Genomic DNA, 12,969 nt, shown 5'->3' on the forward strand with positions numbered 1-12,969 from the left:
GCCACGGCAACTATCCTGCAAAAGTCTGCAGAGCTTGTAAGTCCACCTGCTGGTGACAAAGGCTCAATCGCATCTTGCATTGTCACTTGAGGGGGAATCGAGGTCACACGCGCGATATCTACGCTATTTTCCAGACATCACCGAAGAGCCAAACAGCGCTAACGCACACTTGATGTGGATGCTTGCGTCCCTTCGGAGTGGAGCCACAGAACGCACGCACAACAAGCGGCCGCAGCAAAGGGGGCAAAGGCTTGTCTGTCGCCTCCCCCTGCTCATGCCACAGGCCTGCGTCATGCAGCACCTTTTTTCCTCTCCCCCCCGCTCCTTGTTCGTTCACTCCACATTCCCTCCTTGTTCGATACACCGTCATTTCTCTCCCCCTGGTTGGTGCACCTCCGCTGAGAAGCGCGCTTGCACCCTCGCTTCTCTGAGAATTTTCCGGCAACCGCACTACAACCAGTCTTCCATCTCGGGGGACTGCACAATAGACGGTATGCGTATAATACAGTTCTATGGGAGGGTAAACGGGAGTAAAACAAATGGCATTATAGCCGATCCTGCACTTTAAGTGGTTACGTTATAAATGGTCTGAACTGTAATTGTTGAGGTTTTACGTCCCAAAACCACGATATGATTGTGAGGGACGCCGTAGTGGAGGGCTCCGGAAATTTCGACCAACCGGTGTTCTTTAACGTGCGCCTAAAACTAAGTGCACGGGTCTCTAGCATTTTGCCTCCATTGGAATGCGCCCACCGTGGGAGACCTTTCCTCGCTCAAGGTCATAGGCTCTTTTGAACGACTGAAGTTCCTCTACCAAGTTATACACCAGCAGATAAAAATTAATCATGCCCAATACTTTGAAATTAAGTATCACGAAACTTCTCGACATCGTCACAGTATGTTTATACCCCCGCCATTTGCCCTGAATAAATGCTTCAAGTTTAGTTTTTTCCATAGAGCCATTGCAGAATGACCACATTTAGTTATCTGACTTTTCTTGTAAGTGTCCTATTTATGTATGCGTGTGTTTCTTCTATTATTGTCGCAGTATCTTTTTCAACTATATCCTAGTGGCTGCTATATTAGTTACATTTTTATTGTCGCTATATAAGTGTTATGTTAGTATATTATAGATCACCTAGAGTGTTATTTATTGTACTGTACTATATTTTCTAAAAAAAAAAGTAATGATTCTGTACATGCATTGAGTGCATGATAACATTGCAATGTACCTTCCACTCCTGTAATAGACCTACAACAGGGCGGACAGTATTAATAAATGAAATGAAAGGAAGATAATACTACCGTGACAGGAATCCTCAACCATGTCACAATGTTCCAATGAAGCGGGGCTGGTTTTCATTCGGTAGCTGGCCGTTGCGCATGCAGAATGCAGAAAGCCGGACAAGTTGTTAGGTCTGCCACCGCGTCGTGCATAAAAGCCAGAGTTTTCCTCGCTTCGAGTACAGCCTCTACTCTGGCGACAAGCCACTCCACTCTCTTCTTCGGCTGCCACACTTCAGTATACTCAAAATGAGGTGATGGACAATCTCGACTTAAAATTCACAGTATAATGGAGTTTTCAGCAGTAAGTACAACTTCGTTATATCAAGGTTAGGGTATATTCTCTAGCCTGTCAATGTATTACCCTGCACATTTGTGTTCTGCTGTATCATGCATATTCTGTAACCAGCTAGGTTTTCTTTTGCCGCTTCTGTGATGGCCTATTAAGATTATACTGCATAAATGGCAAGAAAAAAAAATTTATGCCTCTGACTGCCGTTTACCTGGAGTTTCGTTTGACTCGGGGGGCTCTGCACACGAATCTCCATGGCGCTCGAGCACTACACGGAGGATTCGGACTGCACACTGTCTCGAAGTTCTGGGTTGAGGCGTTTCAGAAGTCTTGTCTGCAAGCAGAATCGAAATTTGCACATTAAAGGATGAATGATTACAGCACAGTGGAGACCTCGAAGATCAACAGTGGCAAACTGATGGACAATGCTTGAGCCAACATTATGCAACAAATTCACCCATCTTCGTTGGGGTGACAACTGCTTTCCTTGATGATTGCTTTTACAGTGAACTCTTCACTCTAATATAAAAGGCAGGGGCAGACAGACGCGACTGCTCAAGCGTCTTTCTTCCCATTTTCGGCCGAAACTAAGGCCAAAAGGTTAACACCTATATTTTTGTCGAGCCAGCTATTTGTAGAAACTTACAGCACCAAAAAAACCCACAGTATCGCCACTATTAAAGTCCATTCTGTATTTGAATTTCCTCATTGTGGTTACACATTCCCTCTTCCAGTGTGAACCTGTGAGAAGGAGTTACACAAGTGCTGTCAAGGCAAGCAGTTGTCGCCCTGACAAAGACAACTGGTACGATGGGCTACAGAAACATCTCTGATAATAATAATTGCTGGGTTTAACGTCCCAAAACCATGATATGATTATGAGAGACACCATAGTGGAGGGGTCCGGAAATTTTGCCCACCTGGGGTTCTTTAACGTGCACCTAAATCTAAATACATGGGCCTCAAGCATTTTTGCCTCCATCGGAAAAAGCGGCCGCCCTGTCGGGATTCGATCCCGCAACCTTCGGGTCAGCAGTTGAGCACAACTAGACCACCATGGCGGGTAGAAACACCTCTTGATCAAATAATGTTGCTCACTGTGAATTGTATGACAATACAACCGTTGCATTTGACATACGAGCAGGCAAACTGCAAATAGATGGCACTCACAATGGCTGAGTCACATGGTGATCAGAAGGCATAGCACTAAGCTTCATTATGACAAAGTCCATGAAAATCACTGGGACGAAAATAAGCCCCAAACTGAATCCTACCGCCTCTGCAGCACATCACAACAAACAGCACAGTGGAGAGATGATACGATGACAACCCAGAGGCCAGCTCAATATTGTTCCTTGAATAGAGACAAGGCAAGAGGTGATGCTGGCACACACACAGCAGTTTAAACAAGATACTAGTGTCTTATTAAGACATGTTTTTGGGCAAGTTGGTTAATACTTTATGCAGAACAAACTGAGAGAGAGTTAATTTTTACTAGCTGGAGTACCTAAATCAAAGTCTGCATTTCACCACCACCAAAATGCTGCTCGGGTGCTTGCAATGTCACACCAACCAGCCCTAACCAATGCATTAGGATGATGATGATAACAGAAGAGCTAATCCACAAAAAGGGGGCAAACAGCTACCACATACACAAAGGCAGATTTAGAAAGAGGCCTTCAACACATCAACGTAATACCTCTGAATCTCGCATGCCAAAGGCAAGAACAAAATGTCATCAGCCATAACTAGAACACATAATGGAGACAAAAACATGTGCCTGCAGCAAACGTGAAGTAAGCATTCTCCAAAGGTTGTAACTAGAAAGGCATTAAGTGAACAAAAAAAAAGCACGTCCTAAAGTCACTCAATTCAGTCAGACGTGGTTTAAAGCATCACATTATTTCTACACATAACCTGATCTCGCAAAACAACAAGAAAATGGTAGGCTGCCCAGTGATGCAGGCCTCAAGGATGAGTCTGTTCATCACAAAAACAGCTGCATAATCTGGGTGCACTTGATCATGATTAGCACAATGGGTCATCATTTTAGCACAGTCGTAGGAGATTACACAAAAAATTGTCATTTCAGTCAGAACCACCTCGAGTAACAACTCGACTCAGTGACACAGTCAGAACCTGACAACTGCACCAGCAATGTATAACTGTATCTCCAAATACAGCAAAAAGCAAACGATAAAACTCAAATAAATTTTGTCAAGTATTCTCTACAAGTAGTCTCAAGTTAATCATGCTATCTCAAGTTAATGATGCTAATGAAGGCTGAATGCAGTTCGCATGTCATAATAACCACAACTTTGCCATTTTTATTGTAATACAATGGGTGTGCTGCAAGGCACTGGACCGTCACAATTTGTTTTCGTCTATATCAATTTGCAAAATATTTTACATCCATTATTATTTAGAAATAATTGTATCATTAACCATCCAGATCAGTGACCATGATGTTATTGCCCTTCAAAATGACCTAGGATTCAATCAGAATGTGGTACAATACATGCTTCAGCCTCTTAAAACTGGAACAACTATGAAAGCGTGATGTTTTCTCACTTACACATTGTAACAAACTATACGTGCCACATGGCTTCAGTTGCCATTCAACTCACGCCATCACGAACTATGATGGTGAACAAACACTGAGCTATCCGCTTTAAAGCTTTACACATGTGTAGGTGCCAGGATGTGTTGAGCAGACGTCAGTGAACATGGCAAAATAATGATGTTTCAGAACAAAGTCTTGATGAACACGGGGGCTCTCACTCAACCATTAGCAACACCCAGTTTTTAAATAATCCTCACAACCAAGCTGTGTATGACACAACACAGAACTGCATAACAAGCTCCTCTACTTTATCCTCAGGAACATCGGCCACCATCTTTCCAGAGTATGACTTACACAGAGAAACACTACTTGACAAGCAACACACAAAGACCTATCAAGCTAACAGCACTTGACCTTTTATCTGATAGGTTTTCGCCTTTCTTGTAGTGCGCCCGAGTATGCTTCGCTTAAGCTTGTGTCCATAGGGTTTAAAAGGTTCGTAACCTCATTTTGTGCCAAATCAAAGGAGACAGACACAGAAAGACAAGACATGCGCTTGTGCATGTCTCGGCTTTCTGCGTTCTGTCGACTTTGATTTGGTGCATAACACAGTTCTGAATCCCCATCACCAATTAGCCCAAACCTACAATAGACGAAGTAATAAAAGGTTGCAAGGATACACAGCTGAAGGCTCTGCCGTTTTCATGTGTGTGCCTTTCTGCAGTAAGTTTTTAAATTACCAACCTTCCCAAACTGCCGCTTATGTGACTTAAATTGCAGCTGTACAACTTGACTACCTACCTTACGATAAAATGATCAAAATTACACATCAGCTGCTCACCCAAGGCACTGCTCAATGCTCAAGGTGCAAGAGGAGGGGGGATCTAGTGACACTGGTAATTGAGTTCGGGTTACACATAGCTGGGGAAGTTAGCCATGATTTTCGCCAGAAAGATTGCGGAGCTGATACTTGACACTTATGATGAAGTAGCAGACACATTCTGCAACTTTCTTGAAAGATATTAGTACTTCTCATTACGAGAGTGATGTACGACAGTAACACTTCCTTAATGCGACCACAATACAGCTGTCATGGTGAAGTAATTAGATGCAAATCGGCACTCACGTTGAATTCCAATGGCAATGTCGGAGCGGCCAATGGTATTTGTGAGCGAGCACTCTACTCTGGCCTAGAGCAATGCCTTTAAATTTGCGATTGGAACATTCCAGTGGAGCAAGGCGGAAGCTGAAGTTCTATTGGTTCTATCTTTCGGGTGACGAGTTGCCCAGAATACCTTGCATGTAGTTATTCCAGTCTGCTGTCGAATTCCATCAAATTGCCGCTTACACGCGGCAGTCTCAGTGTCGCTATCACTATCGAATGAATCGCTCGTGAAGGAAGTGGAGCTCATTACTCGGAGCTGTTGCTATCAAGCAGCAGAAGCAATGCAACACAATTTTCTGAGCCGCCCATGTCGTCCACCATTACTGCCAAAACAAGCGGCTACCAGCAGTGCCCCCAAGCAGGCAAACGTGTTAAAGGAAGTACGTCACGCCAAGTTCTGGTCCACTTTGCCAATTTCGACGGAGCAACTCTTCCTGCTCCCCGGAGTGACATGACATCCCACTCTGAATCTACCTCCAACACGCTTGTTGGAACGCTTTCGACTCCCACCCTCACTCTCTCATTGGAACACACTTGCTCCAAAAGGAGCAGTAAAACTTGCTCCGACTCCGCCATTGGAATTCAACACCGTTCATGCACACAAGCATGTACTCAAGACCACCCCTCGTGTACAGCACTCCCCCTTCACACCGCACTCATATGGGGGAGGGGGCACTCTATGTAGTGGGTGGTCTTCAGTATATGCGTGTGTGCATGAATGAGTGCTAATTTGCCTCTAATTACTTCACCATAACCCAACCAGCCCAACAACAAGTTCTAGTGAACAAAACAGCAGCACCGTGAGGCAACAGCCATGGTTTGTTGGAGATGACAACAACACAGAGCAACCACTGTTGCATTAACTCTCCATCTTCCCATAGGCTTCTGTCTTGCACAGCAGTGACATTCAATTCCTTCAACTGGAAAGAAGGAGAAAGGTTTTTTTACCAACATTCACACCAACAAACTTCTTTAAACATTACCAGATAGAACCCCACGAAGATTGAAGTTGGAATATTCCATTTTTAGCATGTCGCATATGTGTGTAACAGGCTTGTGCGAACATTCGAGCACTTTGAATATTCGAACGAATATTACAGTATTCGAATTCGCTTCGATGCGAATTTAAGTTATCGTAAATTTTGAAGTAATCGAAATAAACGCATATGTGTATATTTGTCCGCATGTAACCCCCCCCCCCTATAAAGGTGGTTTCACTGCAGTGCAGTGGTGCTATGCCGTTAATACATCTATCCAGGGGAAATCCACACTGCCGCAAAGCCCCACTTCAAGGTTCAATGAACGTATTACCCTCGCATCGATTCATCATTTTTTAAAGTTTAAAAGCTGGTTATACCTACTTATATATTATACCTACTTATAGTAAATTTCGAAACGTAACATACTTTCAGGTAATCACTTGCTTCCTACCAAAAGTAAAATCCTGCTACAATTCAAAGTTGCTTCCACTTCCTTTGAACCAAAAAGAATGACATTTACACATGCCTTGTTTCAATTAAAAAAAAATATTGTGCAGGTTAGTTGGGTCATGACAAATATGCTCATTTGTCTTTATACATGTGGATATTGGATATATACTATTCGAATGTGATTCAAACCTAAAATTTACTATTCACACAAGCCTAGTGTTTAACCATGCCACAATAGCAAAACGTAGTAAGGGACTAGGAATCTGTAAAAAAGAAATACGAATACACAGTCGACACACAGCACAAGTTTTCTAGACATAAACTGTTGGCAAAAATGGTTTTAACCACAAAGGAGCACACAGAATGCTGTTTGAGGTTTATGAGCCGAGAGGGCCATTGTCCAGCCAGCTTTCAGCATAATTAAACTGCGTGAAAAGACGAGGACACGAGTGAAACACACACAGAACACCACGAGCACAGTCTGCCAACTGTTTATTTCTGGTAAGCAGGGAACAGATATTTCATTCAGGAACCTGGACACACGACCAACCTGTAAATATCGCATGTGCTGACAAACACAAGAACATTGCCGAATAAGAATGCAGTACAAGATGGCGGCCAAACGAACAGTGCATTGAATACACCACCCCACAAATACACTCTGTGTCATTTGTTTGGTGCCTTGTTGAGCACTGGGGAGTACTCTTATTGTTTCCTGTAAGCATTGGGCGCACTCTACCGAGTTTACAGAGAGCCAAGAAGACGGCCTTGACCCCATACTGGCTAAAAAAGAAACTGAAATGACGTGTTTCACCAACTAGCCCAGTGTCAAGTTTTCCTGAAGTACAATTCTTGAAAGCACAAAGTTCTCGTTTAAATTAAGGGACCAGACCGAAAGGGAGATTGTCAAAGCCTTTCATATCATAAAAACTGGCAACAAATGTACTGGCACACCATCTCTTTCTTTATTGCCACATCAAGTTGCTTTCCTAGAGAGTGCCCTGTAAAAACACCTGCGGACACCCGCAGAACACATGCTAAAAGTGCGGACGACCTCCAGTCTTTCACATGGAGTCTTGCCGTCCTTTTTTTTTTACTTTGTCACTTTTAATGCTGTCGCCTACAGCTTTACTTCAGTCAAATGTTGTCTTTTCATGTGGTTTTACTACCTATACATCTTTACATTTGTTGATCAGTAAACTTTTATGTTTTCTTCAAGCCATGTTACGTCCTCATCCTTCCACCTTTACTCAGGTTATTTGTTAGGTGACATCTGGCTTTTTTGGTTCCTTCACATGCGCAAAGCTCAGTGAGATTGGTCTCACGATTTGCACTGTTTGTTTGGTTGCTGTCTCGTACTGCACTCTTATTCGGCAATGTTGTTGTGCTTGTCAGCACATGCAATATCTACAGGTTGGTCGTGTGTCCAGGTTCCTGAATGAAATATCTGTTCCCTGCTTACCAGAAGTAAACAGTTGGCAGTCTGTGCTCGTGGTATTCTGTGTGTGTTTCACTCGTGTCCTCGTCTTTTCGCACAGTTAAAAACGTCTAAAAGCTATGAACCAACTAGCCTGCCAGAACGTCTTACTCGCCAGCCAACTTATAAGCAATCAAGAATGCAGAGCACCCTCCCACGCTACGACTCTACCTTACATTTAATGACAACCCGAATAAAATGGCCGAAGTGACGTTCTGGAGGCTGAGAAGGTAGCATGTCGTCTGCAATGTCAGATCGTAGAGCTAAAGCAGCGTGAAGGTACATCATCTACCAAACAGTGATTTGACAAAAACAGAACTGGGCAAAGACTTGCAGAAGCACAGACGTGGGCCATTCGGTCAGTGCTGCAGCAGAAGGCCATTCTGAATCGCTGTAATCCGTTGGCCATTGCATGAAACAGCGGCAGTATCGTTGTCAATCGTGTCTCGATATGGTCACAGATGCTTTCTTGTATCAACGTTCTGTTAGAACCCAAAGACAGATGAATAAGCAGAGAGCTTTGCCTTTAAACAGTATTCCTTTTTGTTAAAACTACCCTAGACTCTTGCCTCTTGTTAGGAGGCGACAGTGAACCTAAGTGCCAGTGTCATCTTCAAAATACTGGTCACAATAAACTGCTACCTGCAAAGGCGCATAACACTGAAGATGGCGAACAAACTGAATATAGCATATAAGAAAAAACTTCTATAGTATGCCAAAGCACATGAACAAACTGCCTGTTGAAGGTCAATTAAATGTTAGACAGAAACTGATCGAAATCGATTACCACAAGAAATGCATATGCTGCTTCCCTGACAAAGATAAACTTTCTTGTTTAGGTTTTAAGGCCACAGACATTCCCCACAGAGCCACTCTTGGTGCATGCACACAGCGTTCACAAGGTAATGTCAAGCACAATCTAAGAAAAATATTACTTTTACTGAATCTGAGCTTGTAGCTTTGCTCTTAAATGTGTGCCAACTTAATGCAACCGACACGATGTACTGCCCTGTCATCGTCTCATGTCTTGCACTGGCATCACGCAGGTCCCATGTTTGATACACATAAGCCGAGCAGGCTGCACATTTGAAATGCCAGCGTGCTCTTGCCCTTGAACGCCAGTGTCGCCAAAGGGCTCATTCGCCTGTCTGAGCCAGTGAAGCAACAGCGAAACACCAGCATCAGGAGTTAGACACAGATCTACAAAAGCTAGAAGCGGAGCCGAAACACCAGTGCCGGGAGTCAGACTCATTGTGCTCGGAGCAGCAAACAGTAGAAAAACAGTACGAAGGAGACCATAGAACAGAAAATAGATAATCGCAAAACAAATCAGATAATCCCAAGAAAACACACAAAAGGATAACGAATATCACATAATCACAAGGAAAGAGCAGATGATAAGACGTGCCTGGGCAAGTTGGTTCGTACTTAATGTGAAACAAACGAGCGCCAAGAAACAAGATGCAAACTGTGTAAAGGCGGCCCTAGATAAATCCTGTCAACACGAGATGCAAAAAGGGCTTGAAATCCAGATTGAACGTCTTAGAGCAGCCAAGTAACCGCATTCGTAGGTCCACAGCGTGTGCTCCAGAAGCTGAAACGCACTCGTAAAACTTGCAAAAGCGAAAGTGACAGACAGCCAACACTAGCTGTTCCTCATATCCATTGTATTTCTCATAATCTGAAAAAAAGTTACATCGAAGTACCACATCAATGTGTTTTCTGCCCCATGCAAACTTTCAAAAATTTGCTCTCTTGTTTCCAATAGGAGCCGTATGCAGTGTACCAGGAGGCATGCCACTCAGTTTACGGTATGTGCAATCAATGTTGTGTACTATATCCCTTGGGGTTGCGATAAAGTGTGTATTGGGCAAACTGGTTTTAATGAAAGGGCGAGAGAACATACTTTGTCGCACAGCATTGTGAAAGGTGTGCATGCATTCCAGAATTTGTGCGCACCGCTTTCCTCAAGTGTTCACATGACAGAACAGAGAGAGAAATTGTAGCTTTTCATATCCTCAAGTCCAGTGATAAATGGATCAGTGGGCCTTCTATCACACACTGCAACAAGGAAGTTGCCTTCCTAGAAGATTATACAGCAGTAGGCTTACACTGTTTGACAATGCAATTTTGCCCTTCCAGCACAGTTTCTCAAGGTGGTATGGTTTTTGTTTATGCCACGCTTTTTACTGTTTACTGACACAGCTCCTTGTTTAAGCATTGTTAGTGGCTTGTTTTAACCTGCTCAGTGACACGGCACTTTGGTGTTCAAGCTTTGTTGTTTTTATTTTGCTTTTTTGCTGTCTTTTGAAAACGTTTTCCAATTACACAGCTCTTCGGTTAAAAATGACATCGACGTTCTGTTCATACCTTTACAGTTGTTCTAGCCCAATTTTCTCGACTGACGGGTTTGTTTGTTTTCTATGTCAGTCTTCTTTGATGGTTTGTTTGGGCTCGGCAGTGCTTGGTTCCTTTAGTGTTGTCGATGTTTCGACCTTAGTGAACTTGTACATGTGCCACTCTAAGCATGTTTAATGCAGGAGTCAGGTGATACAATAATTTTGTTCTATTGCCTTTGTGTCATTAATCAGTACGGCATGTAAGGTGATGGAACATGTACTCTTCTCAAGCGTAATAAAGCATCTAAATGAGAACTCATTATTAAACAACTGCCAGCATGGATTCCGTACTGGACTTTCCTGTGTCACACAACTAACAGAGTTGACTCATGACCTGTCTAGTGCATAGGACAGAGGCGACACCATTGAGTGCATATTTCTCGATTTCCAGAAGGCTTTCAACGCTGCACATCATGATGCATTAATTGAAAAGCTGTCATGGTATTGTATTGACAGTTCTGAGAGTTCATGGATTAAAAATTATTTGCAGCTTAGGCACTTAAGAGTTATAATTAATGGTGAAAGATCAGGTAAGGCTGACATTACCTCAGGAGTGCCGCAAGGGTCGGTGCTTGGCCCCTTGCTCTTCTTGGTTTATGTGAACGACATCAGTGATAATATTGTTTCTGCTGTACGCATGTTTGCAGATGACTGTGTGTTGTATAGAGTAATTCATGACAAAAGTGATTGTGCAATTCTGCAAGGTGATATAGATCGGATTACACAGTGGTGCCCAGATTGGCATATGAAACTGAACGTTGAAAAAACAGTACACATGTGTTCTTATAAAAAAAGAACTCAACAATTTCAGACTATTTATGACATTAATGGAACACAGCTATTGTCCGTGTGTGAATTTAAATATTTGGAAGTGTTCCTAACCACCGATTTATCATGGACACGACATATTAACTATATTACTGCCAAAGCATCACATGTGCTCGGGTATCTCAAAAGGAATGCCAAACAATTTCCAGTCAGTGCAAGGGCTCTACTTTATCTTTCCAGTGTACGATCAGTGCTTGAGTACGCCAGTACGGTTTGGGATCCCTGGACACAAACGAACATAGACAAACTGGAAAGAATACGGAGTAAAGCAGTGAGGTTTGTTTTTTCAAAACTATTCAAGGCACTTCGGTGTATCCAAGGCAAAAAAGTTAATTGGATGGGGCAGTGTTCAAAAACGACGCTGTACTCATAAATTGAAATTGTTCCGTGACATCTACCATTCACGTACGGGAATCAACCGCACGAAATATTTGCATGACCCTGATTACGTGTCTAGGAGAGTGGACCACGATTTAAAAATAAAAGAAATATTCTGTAGAAGTGCCATGTATCAAAAGTCCTTTTTTCCCAGTACAATTACAGCCTGGAATCGGCTACCATCAGAAATCGTGAGGATAAGTTCAAATGCAGCGTTTGTCCAGGCGCTCCACAATGTTATTGTATAGGTACTATAACCATGTTGCAATTTACTAGTATAGTAGTTGGGTCATTCCATGCCAACTGTCCCAGTCTGGGCGCTCGACAAAAATCAATTTTTCTGGAAAAATCTGAGAAAATTACACACGTATAGACATTAGTCCTGCAGTATCTTCCCGAAATATTTTGAGCGGCAAAAAGTTTTCGGGCACGTGAGCACCATATGAACTTCTCGATATGGTGGAAAACCAGGTACAAAAGAAAAATTCGCTATAAATGAACCGTTTCACGCATTCATTCGAAACGTGCTTTTTTGTGTTTTTAGAGCATCGCGCTTTTATTACAGGACAGTTGCTTAGAGTAGCTTTATGTTTTTCACTCCTTGGCGCGTAGGTAAAATTGGGTAAATTGCAGCGTTTTCGGGAATTTTTTTACAAAAGACGACTGTAGATCAAATACATCAATTATTTTTATAGAACTCTCCATAAAACGTACTATCGCTTAAAATTCTTGTTATGCCTGTGTGCGGCGCACAGGCTTTAAAATAAAATCCTGAACTTGGAAAAAACGCTACATTGGCCTATCTTCAGACGTCTGTAGCACCCTAAGGTGGTCCAAGAAAAAATAAGCAGAGAAGCGCATACGATTGAGGATTATAACACCTTCGTCCACAGAAAGTTTCATCGAAGTAGTTTTTGTTTTAGTGAAGAAAAGCTTTTTTGAAGTTTAGTCCCACCGTTGCATTATTTTGCTATGGGGGCAGTACAAACCGACTGAATTTACTGCATAAAAGAAGAGGTAATGTATTCGTAGCACATGGTTTTCAGCTCCTTTTGTTAGTACTTTATGATGTATATTACATATCAAGTAGACGATAAACAGAGGTAAAAATATAACGATACCATTGGCTTAGGTGCCGAAATTCCCCAATAAT

At 42.6% G+C, this 12,969-nt stretch overlaps 1 protein-coding gene across 1 annotated transcript in view; it reads right to left on the reverse strand.

The window, feature by feature from the left end:
- LOC119372437 (zinc finger protein 337) overlaps positions 1-12,969 on the reverse strand; it is a 75,622-nt gene that overhangs the window by 34,295 nt on the left and 28,358 nt on the right. The window contains exons 3-4 of the mRNA XM_049420243.1: positions 6,104-6,224; positions 1,788-1,910 (exon numbers count right to left, since the gene is read on the reverse strand). Of these exons, the coding sequence (XP_049276200.1) occupies positions 1,788-1,910; positions 6,104-6,164 (184 nt within the window). The 5' untranslated portion in view covers positions 6,165-6,224. The remainder of the gene's footprint in view (positions 1-1,787; positions 1,911-6,103; positions 6,225-12,969) is intronic.

The sequence above is a fragment of the Rhipicephalus sanguineus genome, chromosome 10, assembly GCF_013339695.2.
Source record: "Rhipicephalus sanguineus isolate Rsan-2018 chromosome 10, BIME_Rsan_1.4, whole genome shotgun sequence".
Lineage (NCBI taxonomy): Eukaryota > Metazoa > Arthropoda > Arachnida > Ixodida > Ixodidae > Rhipicephalus > Rhipicephalus sanguineus.